This window comes from Nothobranchius furzeri, chromosome 14 (genome assembly GCF_043380555.1).
Source record: "Nothobranchius furzeri strain GRZ-AD chromosome 14, NfurGRZ-RIMD1, whole genome shotgun sequence".
NCBI classification, from domain to species: Eukaryota; Metazoa; Chordata; class Actinopteri; order Cyprinodontiformes; family Nothobranchiidae; genus Nothobranchius; species Nothobranchius furzeri.
Genome location: NC_091754.1, coordinates 23014454 through 23040129, shown reverse-complemented (window position 1 = coordinate 23040129; position 25676 = coordinate 23014454). Strand labels below are relative to the sequence as shown.

Genomic DNA, 25676 nt, shown 5'->3' with positions numbered 1-25676 from the left:
CTCTTGGTTCTTGTTAAGACTCTAGCAGCAGCATTCTGAATAAGCTGCAGTTGCTTCACAGCTTTTTTGGGAAGACCAGTCAAAAGATTACTGCAGTAGTCCAGCCTGTTGGAGAAGAATGCATGAATGAGTTTCTCTAGGTCCTGTCTGGACATGAGACCTCTGAGTCTTGCAATTTGATAAAGATGATAAAACGCTGATCTAGTTATAGCCGTAATGTGCCCAGTGAAGCTCAGGTCCGAATCAAATATGACACCAAGATTTCTAACCTGAGTCTTTGTCTTTATTCTTCTGGACCAAAGATGAGCAATAACCTCCATCCTATCCTTCTCATTACCAAAGACAATAACTTCAGTCTTGTCTTTGTTTAACTGGAGGAAGTTTGATTGGATCCAGTCATTAACCATCTTCAAACACTGACTGAGTGAGTCTAGGGGACCACAGTCACTAGGTGACAGAGTTAGGTAGATCTGGGTGTCATCTGCATCACTATGATAGGCAATGTTATTGTCTATGACTGACCTAGGGGAGCATGACGAGATTGAAGAGCAAGTGTTCAAAGAATCGAGCCTTGAGGGACTCCACATGCCATGGTGATCAGGTTTGATTTGTGATCACCAATAGAATCAGCATAAACCCGGTCTTCAAGATATGATTAGAACCAACTGTGCCTGATAGTTCCACCCAGTTTATGAATCCATCAGAAAAGATGGCGTGGTCCACAGTATAAAAAGCTGCATTGAGATCGATCCTAACCTTGCCTTTCATAACAACTGATGCTAACACAAGCCAGCTGATATCAAAATAAGAAAAAAGGTCCAAGTTGTTGGATTAAAATATTATTACTTACAAGTCCAGTAACAACAAAGCCAGGTCACCATCAGTCCATGATTTCATAGCCTCCTTTAACTCCCTGAAACAAGTGTATGCCACGCCAATGTTCAGTTGAATCTAGCTTTTGAATCTAGCTTTTTTTGACGGAGCCTGTAAGATGTTGGACTCATGCCATGTTCCAACTTGCTTCAAATCCTCCGTTATTGTCCCAGTCCCTAAAAAACCAAAAATCACTGGACTAAATGCTAGCTAGACAGTTTTAGCTCTTTGCCTTGCTCACTTTTACTTCAGAATCAGATTTATTTATTGCCATGTAGGTGAGAGGCTCATCTACCAGGAATTTGTTTTGGTGGCAAGGTGCAAATATACATTCAAGGTACAAACATACATTCAAGTCAAAGTCAGGTCAGGCAGCATTTACATTAAGATATATCAAATAAACAGAAGTAGAAACATAGCTAGAAAAACAATCATACGTGTAGTAATGTGGGTCACCCGGGCATTTCTGTGTCTAGTGGCCGATCATCAGTTGTTCGGGAGACTTATAGTAGATGGGAAGAAGCTGTTTTTGTGGCATGAGGTTCTGGTCTTTAAGGACCTGAGCCTCCTCCCTGAAGGTAAGGTTTCAAACAGTCCATGACCAGGGTGAGAGGGGTCAGCTGTTATCCGACCTGCACATTTCAGAGCCCTTGAGTTGTACAGGTCATGTACTGATGGAAGGCTGCATCCGATTACTTTCTCCGCTGAGCGCACTACTCGTTGCAGTCTTTGTTTGTCCCTGGCAGTGGCTCCTGCATACCACACAGTGATGGAGGAGGTGAGTATTGATTTGATGATGGCCGTGTAGACCTGGATCATTATCGTGGCTGGCATGCAGAGCTTCCTCGGTTGGCGCAAGAAGATCATCCTTTGCTGGGCTTTCTTGATGAGGGCATTGATGGACACCTCCCACTTGAGGGCATGGGTGATGGTGGACCCAAGGAAGCGAAAGGAGTTCACAGGTGAAATCTGGTTGTCTGTCAGGAATGGAGTCACAGGAAACGTCTACATCGACAGCGGACGCCATTACTGGTGGTGCTGGTGTTCTCTTGAAGTCTACAATCATCTCCACTGTCTTTTGCTCGTTCAGCACCAGGTTGTTGTTTCTGCGCCAGGACGCAAGGTGCTCCACCTCTCCTCTGTATGCAGACTCGTCCCCATCTGAGATAAGGCCAATGAGGGTGGTGTCATCCGCAAACTTGACCAGTTTCTCCATCTGGTGATTTGAGGTGCAGCTGTTAGTATATAGGTAGAAGAGTAGAGGAGAGAGGACACAGCCCTGGGGGGTTCCAATGTTGGTGATTCGGGTGTCTGAGACATGTTTTCCCAGCCTCACGTGCTGTCTCCTATCTGTTAGCTTGTCCTGAAGGAGAGCTGGGCAGACTGTGTTAAATGCTGAGCTGAAATCTACAAACAGTATCCTTGCGTAGGTTCCTGAGGAGTCCAGATGTTGCAGGATGAAGTGAAGGGTAAGATTGATTGCATCATCTACAGATCTGTTGGCTGTGTAGGCAAACTGCAGGGGGTCCAGAAGAGGGGTTGTGATTTTTTTGAGGTGGTTCAAGACCAGGCGCTCAAAGGACTTCATGGCTACGGATGTCAGCGCCACAGGCCTGTAATCATTTAGTCCAGTGATCTTTGGTTTTTTAGGGACTGGGACAATAACGGAGGATTTGAAGCAAGTTGGAACATGGCATGAGTCCAACATCTTACAGGCTCAGTCAAAAAAAGCTAGATTCATCTTATTCTTGTGCTTTTTATTGACAGTCGGCAAAATAAAAAAGCTAACAGCTAGCCTTTATGTTAGCTACCGGCACAGAAAACAACTGTTGTCGTTAAGCAGGTAGTGAGCTCCCAGTAGTGTATGCCCAAACCACAAACCTGTTAAGTGCAGCTTCTGGTCAGCAAAGGGCAACAGAGGGCTGTCCAAGGTGAAGCTGCTCAAGTTTAATTCAATTCAGTTTATTTTTGTAGCGCCAAATCACGACAAGAGTCGTCTCAAGGCACTTCACAAAGTAAACATTCCAAAACAGTTCAGTTCATTGAGCCAATCAGTAAAAAGTTTTCTATATAAGGAACTCCGTAAATTGCATTAAGTCACTGACTGGTGTCAGTCTTTACAGCAATCCTCATACTAAGCAAGCATGTAGCGACAGTGGGGAGGAAAACTCCCTTTTAACAGGACGAAACCTCCAGAGGATCCTGGCTCAGTCTAAGCAGCCATCCACCACGACTCACTGGGCATTGGGAAGACAGAGCAGACACACACACACACACACACACACACACACACACACACACACACACACACACACACACACACACACACACACACACACACACACACACACACATGTACCCACAATTAATTAAACTGGTGAACTAATAGTAACACATTACATGCCAAAGAAAGTAAAATGGGTCAAGAACCACAAAAACCAGTTTGAAAGCAAAAGCTTAAGTTGTTAAAACTCTCCCGTGTTACTTTAAGAATATTTCCCAACTGACAACACTTTTACAAATGTTTCACAAATAATTCTCTTTATTTAATCAATTCTTAATGTCAAATTGGATTTTTGTTTTCAGTCTCCGGTGGAATGTTCCATCTGGCAACACAAATGTGCGTCTGGCAGGTTGACTTGCTGAAGATTGATTGATTGGCTGTTTATCTACAAATAAACAATCAGGATATCATGTTTTGTGCCCAGGACATAAGGCTGAGGAAGCTGGCGCAGCAGATAGCCGGCTGTAAGCAGTGCATCGAGAGGTCCTCCTCTCTCATCACCCAGGCTGACCATACGCTGAAGGAGACCAACCACACTCACTTCCTTCAGTCGGCTAAAAGCATCTGTGAGAGGTAGAAGAGCAGCCAAACCCAACATGAAATGACGTTTACCTCCTACAAATGTTTCTCTTTGTTCTAGAGTGTCAATGGCAACGGCGTCCTCACAAATACTGTTACCAGAAATAAACCTGATTGATGCCTTTGATACGTTTGCTTTGGACTTCACGAGGGAGAAGAAAATGTTAGAAAGCTTAGATTACCTGACAGGTGAGTCAAGTTGTGCCTTTGAGTTCACATGTCACTGCTTGCATGTGAATAATTACAATAAACTGCCAGTTTGTTGCTTAAAATCTTTATTTACCACAACTTTGTAACTGCTGAACGCTTCATTTCATCAAACATTCATTAGAAATCATTTGTTCAGCTTGTTTGAAAACATGCACACAGTAATCTAAAGGGTTTGGCACGAGTAGAGGCGAATTTCAGTCATGATGTTGACTGGCAGAGAAATAAAAAATTCGCTGTTCTTGGCACAAGTAGCTTTATTTTCCACTGAATGAAACATTTGATTGTTTATCCTCAGCTCCTGTTGGGCAGTGAGAATTTACGCCTGTGTGGCGGCAGGAGCTGTAATAGCTGGAGGAACTCCAATGTAGACTAATTACACTTGTCGGACTAAAAAAAAAAACAATCATGGTGATATTCAACCACCACTGGCTGCTATAACTATTATAAGAAAAAATGATCCTGTTATTTCTCCTTTTCAGCACCAAATCCACCGGTAATTCGTGAGGAACTATGCACAGCCTCGTACGACACGATCACGGTTCACTGGACGTCAGATGATGAGTTTTCTGTTGTATCGTATGAACTTCAGTACGCCATCTTCACCAGCCAAGCCAACGTTGTCAGTAAGTCTTGCTTTTTTAAACATAACATTAGATATGGGAATTTAAAGTGGAATTATGTGGAATTAAACGCTATTTGATGGCATCTAAACAAAAGCAAAAACTGAGTGCTGACGCTCTGATGTTAAATCTAATGAGGTTTGCTAGCTTACTTAGTTAGAGGCAGGGCAGAGAAACAAGAGCCTCACTAGATTTCCATCCAGATGAACATAACGAGCCTGATATTGTCTCAGCGTTGAAATGAGCAGTAGCCTGCTTGAATTGATCACCCTAATATGGTCACAACACGCTCAGTCGAGCAATGTTTCCTCCCCTCCCTCAGTGCTCCTGCTCACTCAGATGTGTGCTAATGAGATTGTGTTTGATGAGTCAAAAAAAGCAGCTCTAAATTGAAAAATTGCTGTGATTTCTTCTAACTAAGCTTGTGATTAATTGCTTGTTCATTGCAAGTGACTTTTATTGCTTGTTTGGACTTCTGCAGGTTTATGCAACTCTGTGGACAGCTGGATGATTGTCCCAAACATCAAGCAGAATCAGTACACCGTGCACGGACTCCAGTGTGGCACCAGGTACATTTTCATAGTGAAGGCCATAAACCAGGCTGGAAACCGCTGCAGCGCTCCAGGAAAACTCAAGACCAACAGTATGTGCAGATGCAGCCATAATAAAAATAAATGAAAATTCAGATTAGAGATCTAAACATAACTAAAAATGGTTTCACTTCATCTTAAGGTCAGCCCTTCAAGCTGGATCCAAAATCTGCTCACCGGAAACTGCGGGTTTCCCATGACAACCTCACAGTGGAGAGGGATGAGACGTCATCCAAAAAGAGCCACAGTCAGGAGCGCTTCTCCAGTCACAGCAGCTATGGAGTCACAGGAAACGTCTACATCGACAGCGGACGCCATTACTGGGAGGCGCTGATAGGAGGCAGCACGTGGTAAAACATCTATTTTTATTGGATTTACCAGGAAATCTCCAATTCATCATGGATTTAAACGTGACTTTCCTAAAACACATTTTGCAGGTTTGCAGTGGGGATCACTTACAAGTCTGCACCAAAACACGAGTGGGTTGGCAAAAACGCTGCATCCTGGGTGCTGTCCCGCTGCAACAACTCGTGGGCTGTGCGTCACAACAGCAAGGAGATTCCCATCGATTCCTCTCAACACCTGAGGCGTCTGGGTGTGCTGTTGGATTACGACTCAGGATCTCTGTCCTTCTACGACGCCGTTGGTTCCCAGCACCTGTACACGTTTGACATCACCTTCTCTCAGCCAGTCTGCCCCGTGTTCAACGTGTGGAACAGGTGCCTGACCATCGTCAGTGGACTGCCCATCCCTGATTACCTAGAGGACACGGACTACAACAACTGATGGAAACACTTTTGCTCATTTGTTAAAAAAAAACAGACTTAAACTGTGATCACATTTTTTATGACAGAAAAAGAAAAAAGAACGATTTGAACCTGTTGTTCTTGGGAAACATTGCTTTAAATGAGTAGAAATTAATTAGAAATATTTAAGCAAATTTCAGGCACTTGTGAATTTTTGTCTTTGCTTTGCACAATAATGTACAGAACTCTGCTGGGATGTTTTGCTTACATTTTTTAAGGTGTTCTTACTTGGGCTGGAGAATATTTTAATATTTTTCATTAATGATAAAGAACTTTTAAGTGCAAAAGGATTTTTGACACATTTGTAGAGGATTTTTGATACAGTCTAATGACTTAATAGCACTTTTTAAAGCAACATCAGCCATAATACATGTTTACTTGTTCTGGTATTTAAAAAGGGAGATAATTTCATCTGTTAATAATACTAGAGCAGCTTCACTCACAAGATTTCATTTGAAATCATTTAGTTAAACCACTTCATGTATTTATTACCTTCTTTTGCTTTGCCACAGCAGTTTAATGGCTCCATTACAGGTTCCCATTCAAGTTTTTCTTTTGACTAACTTGTAATAAAAGTAACTCCATGTCAACACCTGTGCAATCTTCCTCTCTTGTGTTGTGAAGAGCTACAAAGGCAGCTGACAAGGATGATAATTTCATGCAATGAGCATTCGCTGTTTACACGCATTTATTTAGGATTTCCCATTTGTGCTTGAATGTGTTTTCACATTCACACCATGAAAACGCCACCACCGCAGTGAGAAGTGTCAGTTTTTCTGCTTTACGGGATCATCTCTGACCCACGCTGAGCCAAACTACCACCTCTGACGAGATCCACTCTGACATCCCTTTTTGTGCCGAAGTAATATGGCTTGAATTCTGCAGCGTCTCCTTTCAACAAAAGAAGAAGAGGGGTGGGGGGTATATCTGAACTCTGCATGACCTTCCTACACGAGACACCCTGCAGACAAAGCTGTAATACATCAGCACCACCTCTTAACTCCTCTGTAATGCCACCAGTCCTAGATTTTCAGATGTGCTCATTTTTGTGTGTAAAGGTTGCTGCAGTAATAAAAATAACAACTAAATATTTCAAGTTTTGACACAATTCTCTCATCTTAGAGACTATTTGAAAAAATATGCAAACTGACTTCAATAGCATGCCATTAACCAAAACACGCAAAGATTAGAAAATGAAATCTAATGCATTTGTAACAGATTAGGTAAAATGCTGCTTTAGTTTCTTTATATATGGCATTTTTAATTTACTAGCAGGCTTAAATCCCTTGTTTTTCTGTTGTATAAGGTCAGTACAGGTAGTGAAAATATACTTTAAATCATAAAATAGTCTGCAGAGCTTAGACCTAATAATTTTGATTTCACTTTTAAAACTTTGTGCAATTTTCTAGGGCTCCATCGACTAGATTTTGTTCAAAAATGGGAAAATGATACACCCAAAGAAAAAACATCTGCTTAATCCTTTGACATTTGTTGTCATGTGAAGCAAATACAATGAGAATTTGTGAAGGTTTTATGTTGTTTATTTCTGTTTGGCTCAGCTTGAACAAGACAGGATATACTTGTAACAGACCTTCCTCAGTGTCTTTGTAGACACCGGTTTGGTGAGATGACACTAAAAGATTTAATAAAAGCAACAGAAACACCTATATTATCTATCAGGGGAGAAATAATTGGATCAAAGCAGAGTAAACAATAAAAGGCTGGACACTGAAAAAAAAACGCAAGCAATAATTACTTCCATCCATCCATTGTCTGAACCTGCTTTGTCCACGTAGGGTCGCGGGGGTGTGGTGTGTGTGTGTGTGTGTGTGTGTGTGTGTGTGTGTGTGTTTGTGTGTGTGTGTGTGTGCGTGTGTGTGTGTGTGTGTGTGCCTATCTCCAGCAGTCAGTGGGCAATCAGGCAGGGTACACCCTGGACAGAGAGCCAGTCCATCGCAGAGCAATAATTACTTAAAAGAGTCAAATGAATTTACCACATTAAACTATTCTAATCTGTTCTACATTGTGCCTTTTCTAGTTATGGAACCTTTCTCTAACTTTTAACTTCAGTTATACCCAATTATGATCATTTCATTAATACTTATAAAAAGCGAGGACATTTATTTTCAATAAATATGTTACATGTAACTAACATTTGAAATACAATATATATTTTGAAGCATGGTTCTACTTTTTATTGCTGCTTTATATGGCCCCTACATAATAACAAAATGTAGCCCTGTCATTGGTCCAGCTTATGCCCCGCCCACCGTCCCGGAAAAGGAAGTACCAGTGCGCTTCTGCTGCTGACGTTGTTGCTGTTAGAGTGACGATGGCGTCCACAGACCAGCCCCTCCTGGACCTAACGGACAAGGAAACCCTAGAAAAGCTCTCCTTGTGGGACCGCCGCACGGATGCGATGGCTCCCCTCACGGAGAAGCAGATGGACTCTGTTCTGGATATCCGAACCGCAGCCGAAACACTCTCTGTTCCCTCGGAGGTAGGATAATACTCTGACGACAGCTAGCAGGCTAACGAAGATGCTAACTGACTTTCTAAACGCTGGGGAGGCCGACTCCACGTACAAGTTACTTTTGTTTAAAGTTAATTAATCTCTTTAGTGTTAAAAAGTACCTTTAAGTTTATTTAAGTACTTCCCATTCCTATGTTTCGTTATCTGCTTGCATTCGTGTTGAGCTATGTTGCTAGTTAGCTTCAAAAGAACATCAGACAACCCTGTTTTGTGCTACAGTTGCCCATTGAGGACTTGTGCAGCCTGTCGTCTCGGTCCTTGCAGTCTCCGTTCACAGCAACTGTGCCTGCTTCGACCGAGGACATCCTCCTGAAAGGCTTTCAGATGATTGGTATGGAAAATGACAGGATAGAAACCGCACAGCAGGTGACTGTCATTCATTCATTTTTGTAAACAACCAGTTGGCAAATAAAGTGGATGGTGGTAACGTGATGTATTTTTATTTATTATTTTTTGCAGTTTTTTGCCTGGTTTGCCAAGTTGCAGGCAAACATGGATCTGGATGAGAGCATAAAATACAGGTGTTTAAAAGTTCACCAAAACTGGGTTTTTTCTAACCCATCATTCCTGGTTTAACAGTGATCACCCTCTCAGAACCGTTTTGTGTCAGCAAACGGATGTAAACAACCTCCAACAATGTCCCTTTGCTTTGGGATGACTAGTACCCTGTGTATCCCTCAGTAGCGTTACTTTGTCCCCCTGTCTTAAAGAAAAAATAAATAAAAAACGGCATCTACCTTTCAGGAGAACCAGGGATGAACTAAACTGCTCCCAGGAACAGTGTGATGCTATCCTGAAAGATGTCGGTGTAGCTCTTGCTCACCTGGATTCCCTTCAGAAACAGTATCTGTTTGTGTCCAATAAGACCGGTGCTCTTCACGAGGCCTGTGAACAGCTTCTCAAAGAGCAAGTAAGGTGAACTCGATGTCTGTTAGATTTTAGTTGGAACAACTGTATTTTATGGTATTTTTCAAAGTAAAGATGCAAAATGGTTGTAAACAGTTTCATAGTTTGTCTAGAAAACATGGATTTCTATCAAACTTTGTTGATCTGGGGCTAAAAAGAAAACTGAAGCAACACAGAAGAATTAGACTTCAAATATTAAAAGTAATTCTTACTTATTTTTCATGATGCTTATGCTTAAAATCCCATGTAAACTGACTTTTTAGAAGTTAAACTGAAGTCACGCTGTTATCAAAGAGCTTTAACGGTTGTTTTTTCTCCTCACAGTCGGAACTGGTTGACCTCGCGGAGAGCATTCAGCAGAAATTGTCGTATTTTAATGAGTTAGAAAACATAAACACGGTAGGATGGCTGTTTTATATTCAGTAGTGAATAATTATCATATACATTCTATTATTAGTTGTATAGTTTTGGGATCGTAATGATTATCCAGTATGCTCTATTGTAAAATGATTGTTGGAAGTAATTAGATGTCATTTATATGTTAATTTTTGCATCAGAAAAATAGAAAAGCTTTGTCTTTTTTTTGCTTCAATAGCGCAAGTAAAGCAGCTGTTTGTGTTTTGAAATTTAATAACATAATTGTTCCCGTGTTAATTTAAGGTTTTAAATTATCTGTTTTCCTTTGGTCTTCACAGAAGCTGAATTCTCCTACTTTATCTGTAAATAATGAAGGTTTCATACCAATGTTGTCCAAATTAGATGACTGCGTAGAGTATGTTTCCTCCCATGTAAGTAGCTTACTCTCTGTACTGTTTGGCTTTCCGTAGTGCACATAGTTTTTACTTCTGTAAACGTCTGCAATAAGAACACGCCTTGTATTGTTTGTTGTTAAAGACGTTTAACACTTTTGTTTTTCTGTTTATTACAGCCCAATTTTAAGGATTATCCAGTTTATTTGTCCAAGTTTAAACAGTGTCTCTCTAAAGCTATGCACTTCATGAAGGTCTACATTGTAAACACTATGCAATCCCTCACCAGCCAGTTAACAAAAAGGGTAAGAAATCACATGTTCTCCTCCTACAAGCTTATAACTTAATCATTATGGGGAAAAAAACAATGCTAGTATGAGACAGTTGATTAGGTGTGACATTTTTTCAGAATTTGTATTTGTTCATGGTGAATTTTGTAGATTTTAATTCTATTTTGTTGAAGTTTTTATGTTGTAAGAAATCCCAAAGACAGAAATCAGTTCAGCTGAGGTTTTATTGTATTCATTGTATATTTGTAATTGCAAATATTAAATAAAGTTTTCTGGTCAAAACGTAAAAGAAAATTATAAACTATATTATCTAAAACTATATACAAATTGTTCAAGTAAGTAGTGGATTGCCAGTGCATCATATTTTTAGTCTGAAAATCTCGGGTGTTTAGTGACAACTAGGGTTGAGCATCATTTGATTTTGAACGATTCCGATTCCAATTCCTCTTTTCGATTCCGGTTCCTATGATATCCGATTCTTTCAAGACATGACATGTTTAACATGAGCTAGCTAACCACAGGTCCTACTTGATGAAATAATCTTAACTTCAACATGAATTCTAACTCTATGAACAATAACATCACCTTCATTTAGACAAAAACATGTTTTGGAGAAAAAAAGAAAAAGACTTGCAGCACAACCAGTGTGTTTGTTTCTGACCACAACCAAAGTGGAAGAAGCTCGGTGCTGCACACAGACAGCTGGTGTGATCAGCTCTGAAAAGCGTTGATCACAGTTTGCAGATCACATTTATTTTTCACGGAGACCAGCCACGGATTCCTCTTCCAGTTGGCATACTAGGAATTGAAATAAAAAAACTTTGAACGATTCCGGGAAAAACTAACAGTTGGTCCCGGTTCCAATCAATGCTCGATGCCCAACCCTAGTGACATCTAGTGGCTTAAATTACAAATTGCAATCAATTAAATATTTATGACATTGCTGTCCAATTCTGGGCTATGATTCTGCATATTTTAGAAGGATTTCTGTGTCCACACATCCGATTCTGTGTTAATAATTGCCAGGCTTGTGCAGAGCTTGGTAGCCACTGAATCCAGTGTTTTGGCGTAAACTACTAAAACATGCTGAACAGCCCTTCCAGGATTGGACATCACTGATTTACAACATAAAATGTTAAAACTGCCCTGGGACATACTTTCCATTCAGCATCATTAATTTAATGATGGGATATTTTAGTTAAAAAAAATGAATCCTTGCTTTCACATTTTTTGTGTTTCTTTCCCAGGATCCAACAGGCTTGACTAATGCAGACAACGCCTTTACACTTTATTATGTTAAGTTTAGAGCAGCTGCACCTAAAGTTAGAGTGAGTATATTTGATCAGGACAAACAGTGGTTTATTTTCTGTAATGACAAATAATAATTTACATTTGATGCTTTCAGTCATTGATTGAACAAATAGAGCAGAGAGCAGAGAAGATTCCTGAGTGAGTTGTACTTGTTCATTTATTTTATATACACTCAACAAAAATATAAACGCAACACTTTTGTTTCTGCTCCGATTTTTCATGAGATGGACTTAAAGATCTAAAATTCATTCCAGATACACAATATTACCATTTCTCTCAAACATTGTTCACAAATCTTATGGCTTATGGTGGAGAAATGAACATTCAATGCACGAGCAACAGATCTGGTTGACATTCCTGCTGTCAGCATGCCAATTGCACACTTCCTCAATGCTTGTGGCATCTGTGGCATTTTGTTGTGAGACAAAACTGCACATTCCAGGGTGGCCTTTTATTGTGGGGAGTATAAGGTACACCTGTGCAATACTCATGATGTCAGATCAGCATCTTGATGTGGCACACCTGTGAGGTGGGATGGATTATCTCAGCAAAGCACAGGTGCTCACTATCACACATTTACAGGCCATTTAGACTGATTTGTGAACAATGTTTGAGAGAAATGGCAATATTGTGTATCTGGAATGAATTTTAGATCTTTAAGTCCATCTCATGAAAAATCGGAGCAGAAACAAAGGTGTTGCGTTTATATTTTTGTTGAGTGTCTATTTGTCTGCCTAAGGTTAAGGTTTGGCACCAACTCCTCTCTCTCTCTCTCCTGATGTGAACAGATACCAGCACCTCTTAGATGAAATCCATCAGTGTTATCTGGACCAGAGAGAGCAGCTCCTCAGTCCCTGCATTACATCCACCATTACTGACTTAACCAAGCAAAACAGCAAAGACCACTGTGCTCTGGTAAGGCTTGGCAGGTTCAAAGCTGCTGCTGCCCTTTAGATAGTTTAAGATGACATTTCAGTTTGTGCAGAATGGACAGCACGGGCCCTCTGGGATGTTTTCAGGAGTGTTTGGAAGAGGCACAAAGCTGGCCACAGGATAAACCAACGTGACCTGATACTGTTTACAGAAGCTTCACAATATCTCTCCTTCCTTTTAGTATTTTGTAATTGTTTGTGTCTGTTCAGGTTCGCAGTGGCTGTGCCTTTATGGTTCATGTGTGTCAGGATGAACACCAGCTGTACAACGAGTTCTTCTCCAAATCTACCCCCAAACTAGAGTGAGTAGCACCCGCCGTACTAGTTCAGATTGTTGATTGAACATAAAGACGGGCTTTGTTCTGGAGCACAGATGCAGTAACTTTGTTTGTTTAAGGTGAGGCGTTTATTGAGTCTATAAACACCTTTGCAGGTTGCTTCACAGTTATTTAGATGGTGCATCTTGAATTAAAAGGACTTTTTAAGTTAAATGGTAAATGGCTTGTATTTGATATAGCGCCTTCTAGAGTCCTGGAACCCCTCAAGGCGCTTTACAACACAGTCATTCACCCATTCACACACATTCACACACTGGTGGGGATGAACTACAATGTAGCCACAGCTGCCCTGGGGCGCACTGACAGAGGCGAGGCTGCCGAGCACTGGCGCCACCGGTCCCTCCGACCACCACCAGCAGGCAACGTGGGTTAAGTGTCTTGCCCAAGGACACAACGGCAGCGACAGACTGAGCTTGGCTCGAACCTGCAACCTTCCGATTGCTGGGCGAGCACTTATCTCCTGTGCCACCGTCGCCCATTATGTTTTACACCTTTTTTATTCTCTGGCAGTGAGCTTCTAGAGAAGTTATGTTTGTCACTGTATGACGTTCTCCGGCCGCTGATTATCCACATCGTCCACCTTGAAACCCTGTCTGAGCTCTGCAGCATCCTGAAGAACGAGATGCTGGAAGACCATGTTCATAACAATGGTAGGTCAGAGTTTTGTTCTCTCTCTCAAAGTTCTTTAAATGTGATCGAACCGTCAACTTTTTTGATAAAAATTTTGAGAGGTAGTGTTTTAATCATTCATTCACATCCGGGATTGGGTCGCGGGGGCATTAGCCTAAGCAGAGAGGCCCAGACTTCCCTCTCCCCAGCCACTTGGGCCAACTCCGGGAGAATCCCAAGGCCTTCCCTGGTCAGCAGAGAGACATAGTCCCTCCAACGTGTCCTGGGTCTCCCTTTAGGTCTCCTCTCAGTTGGACGTGCCTGGAAAACCTCACCAGGGAGGCGTCCAGGAGGCATCCTAACTAGATGCCCGAGCCACCTCAACTGGCTCATCTCGATGTGGAGGAGCAGCGGGTCTACTCCGAGCCCCTCCTGGATGACTGAGCTTCCCACCCTACCTCTAAGAGGGAAAGAGACACCCTGCGGAGAAAATTCATTTTGGCCGCTTGTATCCGCGAGCTCGTTCTCTCGGTCACTACCCAAAGCTCACGACCATAGGTGAGGGTAGGAACGTAGATCAACTGGTGATTGGAAAGCTTTGCCTTCCAGCTCAGCTATCTCATTATGACAGATCGGTACAACACCTGCATCACTGCAGTCTGCCTGTAGATCTCCTGCTCCATCGTTCCCTCACTCATTAACAAGACCCCAGATACTTAAGCTCCTCCACTTGAAGCAGAACGTCGAAGAAGGCATTCTGTTAAGTTCAGTTTCTTTATATAGCACCAAATCATTACAAGGCACTTGATAAAGTAAACATTACAATTGAACCAACTTTTCAGTGCGTTGAGTTCAGTTTATTATGCAAATTAATTAAATGTTTCCGTTGTAAGAAAACCCAATAGAATGCATGGAGTCACTGACTATGTACCTTTATTCGATTCAAGACCAATATCTCGGACTTGAAGGTGCTAATTTTAATCCCAGCTGTTTCACACTCTGCTGCGAGCTGCTCCCATGAAAGTTGCAGATCACGGTCTGAAGAAGCCGACAGGAACACGTCATCTGCCAAAGCAGAAACCTGATCCTTATCAATCTTAGAAAAGTGAATTCTAAATTAAAGGTGGAGTAGACAGTCCTGGAAAAAGCCGTTCGAGCAAGTTACAGTAAAAAAAATACAAAGTCTATCCCCCTTTCTTCTGGCACCCCCTTAAGCCACGCCTCCAGGACACAGAGTAATGCTGGACTTAACGGTTACTGTCAAACAACCATAAAAACATGACGTCATCTTACATTTTCGGCCTATTGTTGGAACCTTTTGTGCCATAATTCCAAAAGTTGCTCACCCCCTTAACAGCCTCCAGGCTTGTGACGGACTCCTCATAGTCCAGTGCCAGTCAGGAGTTACTTCTGATCAGGCTGTGTATACATCTCAGCTCGCTCTGCTTCCTGTTTAACCGCACCAAGCTGAGAACGAGTGATTTGTGCACACAAAGGTGTATATGTGTAGAGAGGGAGGGACTATCAGCATGCAATTTGATGAAGTGATCATGGTCCAATCATTAAGAACGGGGACGTTCACAATGACTGGATGAGGGTTTTCCAGGATAGCAGATTACAGTTAAAGTGATCCCTCGCTACTTCACGGTTCGTTTATCGCAGATTCACGACTTCTAGGATTTTTTCTTTGGAGCCTTATTAGAGGGAAATTCGCCAATTTGCGGTATTTTTCACTGATTTGCGGTATTTTTCTATGCGAAATATCAAGAAATTCCTGTTTTTTTCCATCAATTTCATCATAAAATGCACTTTTTGTAATAAAACAATAAAAAAACCAAGTAAAAAAATTTTTTTTTGAGTTTTACCCACAAAAAGAGAATGTGATCATACAATAATTCAATATAGTACTGTATGTCAGACTGGTCGGCTGGATTCGGGAGTTGAGCTTGTAGGGAGCGTGGAACGCGGAAGTGAGAGCGTCGGTGAAACGCCGGCTCACGATTTAATCTAGGAAACCCCCGAGCGTTCGAGCGTCAACGAAGTGACACGGAAATGCCGGGCTTTCCAGAAGTAAGATAACTTACTATGAGCTGATAGTTCGTGGGATGGATCGGTAGATTGGAAACTCTAATCATGAATCTGAAGAAACGTTGACTGAGTGGTGAGCTGGAAAGGCGACTTCCGTTTATAGCCGCGGTTTGTGACGTAGGTGCGACGTGGAGGGAATCCCCGCGAGGGGCATGCTGGGAGTTGTGGTCCATAGTGGAGGCCGGCTAACTGGAAGAGGCTGGCCTGGGAACTTGGGTTCTGACACTGTACTGTAAATATGGTGTCCCTACTTCGCAGATTTTCACCTATTGCGGCCAGGTCTAGAACGCATCTACCGCAATAAACGAGAGATCACTGTATTAGTTTTCATCGGTATGTGAAGAGCTTTTCATAGAAAATGCTCCAGAAAACGTCTCCCACTGCCCCTTTTAAGTTGCCTTTAAATGATTACATCAAATTATGTCAAATGAAATCTGCTGTGGGTGTTATCTTGAGAAGAAAACCCCCCGAAGTCAAAGAGTTCTCCATCACATCCCGATTAATTATTTTGCATATAACCCTACATTTTCTTTAATCTGAAAAGTTGACTTCTAATCCACGCTTTTAAGACTGGCCAACAAGAGATTTAAGGATATTTGTAGCTTTGATTTATTTGCCAAAGGTGGAGATTTGTTGTGATTCTGAATCTGATGGATGTGACCTCGATGTGCTTTCATGTAGCTGCTCAGCTGGGCGCCTTTGATGCGGTAGTGAAGCAGATGCTGGAGGATGTCCAGGAGAGGCTGGTCTACAGGACCCACATTTACATTCAGACTGATATCTCAGGTTACAACCCAGCTCCGGGTGATCTGGCTTACCCGGAAAAACTGGAGATGATGGAGGTGAGGCTCACGAGTGTGATTTTGGTGCAACAAAGTCGATATTTTTAACACGAGTCATTGTTTCAGCTGTTTTTGAACTGAGATATGAGTCAAGCAGCAGCGTTTTTTTATTATAAAGCTTTAGATCCCTCCTCAGCTGATTGTAATATTTAGTCTAATAAGCATCAAAACAACTGCCCGTCACAACTTCCTTTCTTTAAAAGGTTTCACAATTCTTCCATCTTTACTGATTTATTTGAGAAACAACGTTTTAACGTATTATCACGAGCGTTCTGGCATATTCTCCTGTGGTCTTTGCATATTAATGTCCTTTTGTCTGTGTCTTTTCATTCTTTTTCTCTGTTTTTTGCTTTTAGAAGAATTTTGTTTTAAGTCGAGCTTTCAAAGACTCATACTTCTATAGCTGATGAAAAAATGGTATTTCCAACACCTTCTATCTATTCTTTCATAAGATGTTGCAATGCTTGAAACCTTTTTATGTAAATGAAAGGCCTCGGATTGCCTTTGGTCTTGTGAGAACCAGCACATGTCGTGAATAAACATAAACGTGTCAGCGTGGCAAAGCTGTGTGTGAACAGTCGTTACACGTGTTGCACCAGCAGTGTTTTTGATGTTCCCCTCAATACTTTTTAGATGTGCATCAGTTTAGTTTGATCCCATTTACAGAGTTGTGTATTTAAACATTTCTGTGGCATCGATAGAGAATTGCTCAGAGTTTGAAGGAAGAACAGCTCAAGCAAACGTCGCAAGAGCCCTCGTTTTCGGACGTACAGCTCGACGATGCAGAAGCTAGAAGAAACAGTAATGCCGGTGTGTTCTTGGGGTTTTATTGCATTTTTTTCATCTTATGATAATGATTTTTGCTACAGTTTTCCTGACATTTCCCCCTTGTTGTTTGTACATGAAACAGGAAGCTTAGAAGCATCTCGTCTACACACGTCTGTGTCTCCCGCTGATCTGCACGGCATGTGGTACCCCACTGTCAGGCGAACACTGGTTTGTCTGTCCAAGCTCTACAGATGCATAGACGTAAGAGCTCATCTACACCTCTGCAGAAACGGTGGCGTTTAATTATAGCACCATTCTGTTATTTGTTTTCTTACACCGCCTTTTCATCTTCTCCTAGAAAGCAGTGTTTCAGGGTTTATCTCAAGAAGCCTTATCTGCCTGCATCCAGTCGCTGCTCAAAGCCTCCGATATCATCCTGAAAAACAAGGTTTGCACGCGTCGTTGAGTGCAGAAAGTAGTTTTGTGTTTAAGCTTCCAGTGTGATAAAATTAGGGGCGAAAAGGCTGTTTTGTCTTGGAGCGATCAAGTTTGGGCACCTTTAGTCAAAATTTGAAGTTAAACCAACCTTAATACATAAAGTATACTGGTCACTTTATTAGATACACCTGTCCAACTGCTTGTTAACACAAACGACTAATCAGCCAATCACATGGTGGCAACTCGGTGCATTTAGGCATGTTGACATGGTCAAGATGATATGCTTCAGTTCAAACTGAGCTTCAGAAAGGTGATTTAAGTGACTGAATGTGGCATGGTTGTGGTTGCCAGACGTGCTGGTCTGAGTATTTCAGAAACTGCTGATGTTCTGGGATTGTCGCACACACAACCGTCTGTAATGTTTACAGAGAATGGTCAGAAAAGGGGGGAAAACATCCAGTGAGCAGCAGTTCTGTGGGCGAAATGCCTTGTTGAGGTCAGAGGAGAATGGCCCGACTGGTTCAAGCTGATAGAAAGTCAACGGTAACTCAAATAACCGCTCGTTACAACCAAGGTATGCAGAAGAGCATCTCTGAACACACAACGCGTGGAACCTAGCAGCAGATGGGCTACAGCAGCAGAAGACCACACCGGGTGCCACAAGTGCCACTCCTGTCAGCTAAAAACAGGAAACTGAGGATACAATTCACACAGGCTCATCAAAATTGGACAATAGAAGATTGGAAAAATGTTGCCTGGTCTGATGAGTCTCCATTTCTGCTGCGACATTCAGATGATGGGGTCAGAATTTGGCATCAGCAACATGAAAGCATGGATCCATCCTGCCTTGTATTAATGGTTCAGGCTGGTGGTGGTGGTATGATGGTGTGGGGGAGATTTTATTGGCACACTTTGGGCCCCTTAGTAGTAATTGATCATCGTTGCGACGCCACAGCCTACCTGAGTATTGCTGCTGACCATGGCCATCCCTTTATGACCACAGTGTACCCATCTTCTGATGGCTACTTCCAGCAGGATAATGCACCATGTCATAAAGCTAAAATAATCTCAGACTGGTTTGTTGAACATGACAATGAGTTCACTGTACTCAAGTGGCCTCCACAGTCACCAGATCTCAATCCAATAGAACACCTTTGGGATGTGGTGGAACGGAAGATTTGCATCATGGATGTGCAGCCGACAAATCTGCAGCAGCCGTGTGATGCTATCATGTCAATATGGACCAAAACCTCTGAGGAATGTTTCCAGTACCTTGCTGAATCTCTGCCACAAAGGCAAAACGGGGTCCAACCCAGTACTTGCAAGTTGTACCCAATAAAGTGGCCAGTGAGTGTATATTGTTAGTTATTGAGAAAAATCAAATTTGAGCTCACACATGGACTTCCACTGAGTTCTGAGGCTCTGAAGAGGTTTCAGCTATGAACCGAGGAGCTTTTGACCTGCTCTCTGCCCACATTTTAATTTTTCAAAGATGTGATAAAAAAGTAATCCTGCCTAAATGATTAAGTGCATTAGGTCTAGCTGGATGCTTTCTAGTCAGCTTTTAACCTTCAGATGTTTTAATTAGGGGTGCCTAAACTTTTGTAAGCCAGTGTAGACGATAACCTTAATCATTTGTTGTTTAGAGGAAAACAAATACCCAATTTCTCCGATTTTAAGCCGCTTTCATTGCCGTATTTAAAATTTAATTAAATGTTGTTTTTTTTGTGTTTTGCAGTTTATCTTATTTAATAGAAACCAAATGACACTAGAGTTCAGCATAATCTTTTATTTAGGTGCTTTTCTCACTTTCAGATTTCTCTTGTCAATATCTGGTGCCAAGTTGCATTTCAGCCTCCACCTTCCCCACAGATTAAAACAGCTTTAATATCTGAGGATCTGTTCCCTCCTCATGCTGATGATGCATTTCCTCCCCAATCTTTTATACATGATCTCAGCTTCCTGATTTGTGACAGTAGCGATTCCCTTTCGGGCTACGGTTAATCAGCAGTTATTAATTAGACACATTCCCATATCATCACTGAGCCTGTGCTTTTTATGCTCGCTGTAGTTTGGGTAGTCAGCAGATGCCCCGTGTGTGTGTGTGTGTGTGTGTGTGTGTGTGTGTTGGCAGCCTGCAGTGTGGACGTAACTGTGCCTTCTTCCTTGTCTGCAGACACAAATAGATGGGCAACTTTTCCTGATCAAGCACCTGCTGATAATGCGTGAGCAGATTGCTCCATTTCACACTGATTTTGCCATCAAGGAAATCTCACTGGACCTGAAAAAAACGCGGGGTAAGATAATTAAAGGCGCAGGGAGAACATTGGCGTTCAGCTCCATAAAGCCAGTCATTACATTTTCATGCTCATTAAGCAACGTGTGCCTATCACATGCACCGGTGGCAACAATTAATGTGGAGATTGTAATCCAACACCATAATGTACATTAACCGATGCCTCTTGGGGCAGAGTGGCTCCTCCCATCGCCCTCTTCTGATTTAATGACATGTTAAACGTCTCACCACTAGATGGCACTGTTATTCTGCACCAACCTGAGATCTAATCTCCCTGCTTTCTGTTAAGATGCTGCCTTCAAAATCCTGAACCCTAAGGCTGTTCCCAAATTCTTCCAACTCAATAGTCACAATGCCATACTCGAATTCCTGTTGGAGGTATTTTTTTCTCCTCTTCTTCTCTTTTTCACCTATTATATTAAACATGGCTTTCACTTTGATAGCACCCTGCCTCAGGGAGCCAGCACTTGATAGTGCTAAAGCCTTTTTCCTCTATGACCCCCCAGGGAACACCAGAGATAAAGGAGCACTACATTGACTCAAAGAAGGATGTGGACCGACACCTGAAGTTCAGCTGTGAGCAGTTTATCCAGCAGCAGACTCAGATCTTTGTGGGGAACCTTGAGGAGTTTCTCACCAAGGTAACGGTTAGCGCGAAGGCAGAGTTAGCCTCAGGCAGAAGCAGCTCATCCCGACCTTCATTTTTTTTCCACAGCTTTTGAAAACATTTGTTTAAAAATCATTTTCTTATTCGTTTATAACTGATGCTTTCAGCGCTTAAACTTCAAGAAAGGCTTATTTTCTATGTTTCTACCAAGGATTTCTAATTGTGTTAAGTGCCGGCGTGTGATAATGCATTTTTCATACATAGATTGTGTTAAGCAGCAATTATCTGTCACTTTTATCCTCCTACTAACCAGTTTTTCTACTTTTACTTAAATAATTCTTCATCTCTTTCCAATTTAAGACAGAAATACACGATGTGAAGCTACCACACAGCTCTTTTTCTCTCTTGGTTGTGCTCAGGTTGCAGCTCTTAAAACCATGGTAGTGCAAGGTGGTCCCACGTACAGCCTGTCTCAGCAACCTTGGGCACAGCCAGGTAAGATTTGTCTCGGAGAACGCCACGAGCACCACGCAGCAATCCATCAAACTCGTATAGCAAATGCTAGAGGGCATGTCAGTGTTTTTCCTTGTCTGTATAATCCTTTTCTCTCTCTCGCTCCCCGTCTCTTTTTCAGCAAAGATCAACGATGTAGTGATGGCCACCTACCGGGTGATGAAGAGCAAGCTGCCCGGCACTTTGCAGAGCATGTCCTTGTACTTGGCCAATAGAGACACAGAGTTCATCCTTTTCAAGCCTGTCCGGGTGGGTGGCAGACCAACTCAGATGTAACACAAACCAAATGACTCGTTTTCTCTTTAAGCTATTGTTAAAGCTGATTAAAGTTTGTGAAATCTCTTGAGAAACCACAGAGAACCGTGCTTTAACCTCAGAAGGTAACCAACGTCTTCAACTGATTAACTTTAGGAGCGAGCCTCATTCAAGATAGCCATCACAGTTAATCAACCCTGAGCTGGAGGCGTGCTACACAACCTTCACAATCTGTACACGATTGAAAGACTTTGAGTTTATACTGGACAAACTGGTTCCAGTTGGGTTTTGTTTGAAGATCAGAAGTGTGGTCATCAGCTGTGCCTGACCACATGGTTTATCAGCTAAAGCCAACTGAATCAATCAAACTCGTGTGAGAGCGACAGTTTAAAGCAGTGAACCTCAACCGGTGGTCCGCGGGCCACACCCGGCCCACCATTATCACTTAAATCAGGAATACAGAAAAGTAATATTCTGCTTTTTTTTCCTGTATCAAATTAAACAAACAGAAAAACGGCCTTTAATCAGAAATGACTACAAACTCGGCTAAAATTTAATCTGCAGCAGTTTTATTAGAAGCTCTGTTTTTTGCGCCTTTTCACTACAATAGCGCATAATTGCGATGTCTCGGCAGAAAACACAAAGAAAGCAACACAAGTGAACAATATTTACCAGGTTGATAGGCAGAGCCAAAGTGGTTGCGTAAAACTCTCCCTTGGAAGCAAATAACTAAAGATTAGGCACTTTTTGGCAATCGGCATGCCTGAAATTCGACGGAAAGCACAAATAGGAAGCGTAATATGTCGCGGCAGCCCCCTAGTGGGTTTAGTTTGTAAAGAACAAATGAACATAAACACTGACAACTGCTAAAAAAAAATTGCAGAAATTTGGAAGGAAACCTAATATATCAAATATTGACGTATTAACCTCCTGATAACCTGGGTTAACATATACCAATATTGGCTTCTTGCTCTAGAATATTTTATTCTCTTCAATTTAGACCTTTATTTTTTATCATTTAGAAACATTTGATATTGACTTGAAGTAAAATATCTTTTATTTCTGTTTTTTTCTAGGAAACCTGTCAATATTTTTACTTAATTTTACTTAACATCACAACAAATACAAATTTGGGTCTCCGGAGGTTAAGATACAATAATAATTTAAATTTATTTGAGGAAAGCATCTGGCCGTCAGCGTGTCACTCTGGGCCTTGAACAAATCTAGTTGAAGACCGCCAGTTTAAAGGGTAAATAAAGTGATGAGTTTATGGAGGTTTGCTTGATCAGGCCTCTTCCATTCTTACGGTTTGCTGTTTTTATATTTCAGCTACTTTCCGTCACCTTCTAAAGCTCATTTTTTCTGTCCCATCAACTCTTTTTCATTAGCTGTCGGCCACATATGTTTGCAGTTGGGTTGGTAATCCAGATTAGGCTCCAGAAATTCAAAAATGTTTGATTCTGTCTGAGGTCTGGACTGCTCAGACTGGTTTAGACTTAGCCTAAGTGGGAATTGTTGGTAAAATTTTGCAAAAAATAAAAAAGGTCATGCAGTTTGGTTCATTTTGCAGATGTTGAGCCACATTTTGATACAGCGGTAGCTGGAAGCTATTTGTGCTTACGGATCGTACAAGATTTTATGTTCTAGTAATATTTCATTTTAAAGATTTGAATAGAAATCTTTTTCCCATTTAGTGCCTTTTAGGATAAAATCCCAAGTCAAGCACAATAATAAATTTAAAAATAAAGATAACTAAAATATAACAAAATAAAAACAAAGATTAAAACATAAGGATAAAAAGAAAAAGACTGACTCATCATTTTTCACATGAGACATGTTTAGTTTACAGCAAACATAAGGTTCCCCCCGTCTCCCCCTACTGGTTGAACGCAGAATTGCACAAGTAAACCAGCCTGCCGCTAGCTTGGCAGATATGTGATGTCAGACAAGGGGTTGTATTTTGCATGGTTTTGTGAATGAAGAATTATTGGCTGTTCAGAAATGAAGAAAAAAATGACTTTGCTACTTTTTAGATGGTTGAAGTTGAAACTGACGAGTGTGGGCCGATGTTCGCTGTGGTCATAGCTATTTGCTTCTATTTCTTGTACTTTTTATTGACGATCGGTGAACTGAAAAAGCTAACTGCTAGCCTTTGCTGCACATTAAAGACATAAAGCGGGTAGAAACACATCATCTGTGCCTACTTGAACCACCAAAGTGGTTAAGTGTAGTTTCTGATCACCAGAGCGCTACAGAATGCAGTCCCACGTGAAGCTGCTCAAGTTTCTGACTCACTGGAACCATTTTGAAAGCAACAGCTTAAAGTGTATACCAATCTAATTCTGTTATGCTGTTTGTTTTATCTGTCACCAAACAAAGCTGTAATTACGTCACAACCCATTCATTATTAGGAAACTCAACGCTGTAGTAAGAGGTCTGTTAATAAAGTAAAAATAAACCTTTAGATGGTAGTTCAGTGTTTGAATCTACGTTTGAAATGTCTGTTTGGTTTAAACGTAGCACAGAGATGCTGCCTTTTTAGTCCCAGAGAATCATCGGTGGGATTGAGCTCTAATAGAGAAATATTTGTGCAGCCTGTGTGCTGTTCATCAAGGTGCCAGGTGAGCCTGAATGAGAGAGTCAAAATTCAGCCGTTGACATGGAAACAAGATAGTGAGGGGACATAGGCCAAATGGAAATGTGGTTTAATTTTCCTCCAGCGCTCAGTAATATGATGGCTTTTTCTCCCCACAGAATAACATCCAGCAGGTATTCCAAAGACTGCACGCCTTGCTTCAGGAGGAATACAGTGGAGAAGACCTTCAAATCATCGCATGTCCATCCATGGAGCAGGTACAGTACTGTGGGATTAGCACAGCCTTTAGCACGTTGGGACACTTAAACCGGCTGCAGCATCCAAAACTGCTGCAAGCAACCAAGAAATTAGCATGATCTATCCGCACTGGCGCAGCGAGCGCTCATCGCTTTCCATGGCTTTCTTTCAGATTAACCTGCTACTGTCTGTGAATAAGTAAAGTCTGGTGAAGATGCTCTCCATAGCAACATGAAGCCACAGCTTCAGCCACGCCCCCGAAGCCGTGAAGCTGCGAGAAGACCAGATAAACTGCACCGCTACCGCCTGCAGGTTCAGGAAGGCTGGATGGAAGTTTAAAGTGGATCTCACACTAATCCAAAGATTTACTTTAAATTCTTTTATTCTCTCTCCCGCCATCTCTCCATTTTGAAGATTCACTACAACCAGGGAGGTGGCCATCAGCGTTTTGGGGTGTAGAGTTAATGATTGAATTAGAAGCGGTGGCGGGTTAGGGCTGCTTTCATCTAAGAGAAATCCGTGGCTACAGTAATGGGTTTTTGATCACAGTTGCATCCCACCACCAAATTGTTTGGGGGGGGGATAAAAAGGGACATGATTTCCATTCCTGGTGGAAATCTCTGATTAGAACCCATTAGGTGCACAAATAGGCTCGTTGAACAGCTGCTCATCAGGCAGGAAGCTAATGGCCAGTACGGAGCTGACGGTCATACGCTTCAATTCCCCTCCTGGATTTGGAAGGGCAGCATAAAAAAAAAAACAAGAAATGCTGCAGAATGTTTCGTTTTTATTTTCTTTTTGTAACACTCTGTGACTCAGGTCCAACATGTTACCCCTCAGATCCAATCAGCACAGCTGCTTTCATCCATATCCTCCTTGAACAGGTTTCTGGGGATTCTGTTGCACATTTAATGTTTTATACTTTTGTTCTTTTACAACTAGATTGATTAAAAACATTTATTCTGACACAATAATAAGCATTGGGACTTTGCTCTGTATGATGTATGAATGTGTAAAGTCCTCAGAGTAGCAGGACGTCATCAGTGTAATGTATTTACTCCAGTGTGTCCCGTGTAAAATGACGTGTAGAGGTCTTCTATTTATGGGCGTCCTAATTAAAAAGAGGTTAATAAAGTTACTTGGCTTTATTTCTAAAAAGCACTTAGTGGTTACATTCAAATTCAGGGGGCGCTTCAGAGCTAAAAGGAAATCCCGCTGAAGGACGACATCAGACTTTTTTCTTTTGGAAGGGCGTGGGGGGTCTTCTTGGAAAAGCGGTGCTGTCTCACTGGCAGCTGCCGTCTTTCCATCTGTGAGATGAGGCTTTGCTGGTGCTCGACCTTCGGTGGACCGGCGGCCCTTTTGATAGGCGATGAGGGACTGGATGTTCTGAAGTAGTACATTGA

General features: G+C 41.8%; 2 protein-coding genes across 13 annotated transcripts in view; both read left to right on the top strand.

Moving 5' to 3' along the window:
• mid1 (midline 1) overlaps positions 1 to 6552 on the top strand; it is a 42227-nt gene extending 35675 nt beyond the window's left edge. For all 12 annotated transcript variants that reach the window (XM_015966381.3, XM_015966382.3, XM_070543991.1 and 9 more), the window contains 6 exons: positions 3582 to 3730; positions 3798 to 3925; positions 4426 to 4569; positions 5048 to 5209; positions 5299 to 5506; positions 5594 to 6552. In XM_015966381.3, coding sequence (XP_015821867.1) covers positions 3582 to 3730; positions 3798 to 3925; positions 4426 to 4569; positions 5048 to 5209; positions 5299 to 5506; positions 5594 to 5942 — 1140 coding nt within the window. In that variant the 3' untranslated portion in view covers positions 5943 to 6552. The remainder of the gene's footprint in view (positions 1 to 3581; positions 3731 to 3797; positions 3926 to 4425; positions 4570 to 5047; positions 5210 to 5298; positions 5507 to 5593) is intronic.
• A 1705-nt stretch (positions 6553 to 8257) lies between these two features.
• Positions 8258 to 25247, top strand: cog3 (component of oligomeric golgi complex 3). Its single transcript, XM_015966390.3, has 23 exons — positions 8258 to 8462; positions 8715 to 8861; positions 8955 to 9016; positions 9240 to 9405; positions 9726 to 9800; positions 10097 to 10189; positions 10330 to 10455; positions 11688 to 11768; positions 11846 to 11889; positions 12540 to 12666; positions 12894 to 12985; positions 13532 to 13671; positions 16400 to 16560; positions 17262 to 17370; positions 17471 to 17589; positions 17687 to 17776; positions 19943 to 20063; positions 20352 to 20440; positions 20569 to 20703; positions 21089 to 21164; positions 21304 to 21431; positions 24192 to 24290; positions 24443 to 25247. Exons 1-23 carry the CDS (start codon positions 8295 to 8297, stop codon positions 24470 to 24472), a joined length of 2478 nt encoding a protein of 825 aa, XP_015821876.1. The 5' UTR covers positions 8258 to 8294; the 3' UTR covers positions 24473 to 25247.
• Positions 25248 to 25676: the final 429 nt, after the last annotated feature.

Excerpts from the sequence above, each read along its gene's own strand:
- cog3 (XM_015966390.3), top strand. The coding sequence starts at position 8,295 with ATGGCGTCCACAGACCAGCCCCTCCTGGACCTAACGGACAAGGAAACC. Across the intron at positions 8,463-8,714 it reads CACTCTCTGTTCCCTCGGAG|TTGCCCATTGAGGACTTGTG; the intron begins GTAGGATAATAC and ends TTTGTGCTACAG. Across the intron at positions 12,986-13,531 it reads AAATCTACCCCCAAACTAGA|TGAGCTTCTAGAGAAGTTAT; the intron begins GTGAGTAGCACC and ends ATTCTCTGGCAG.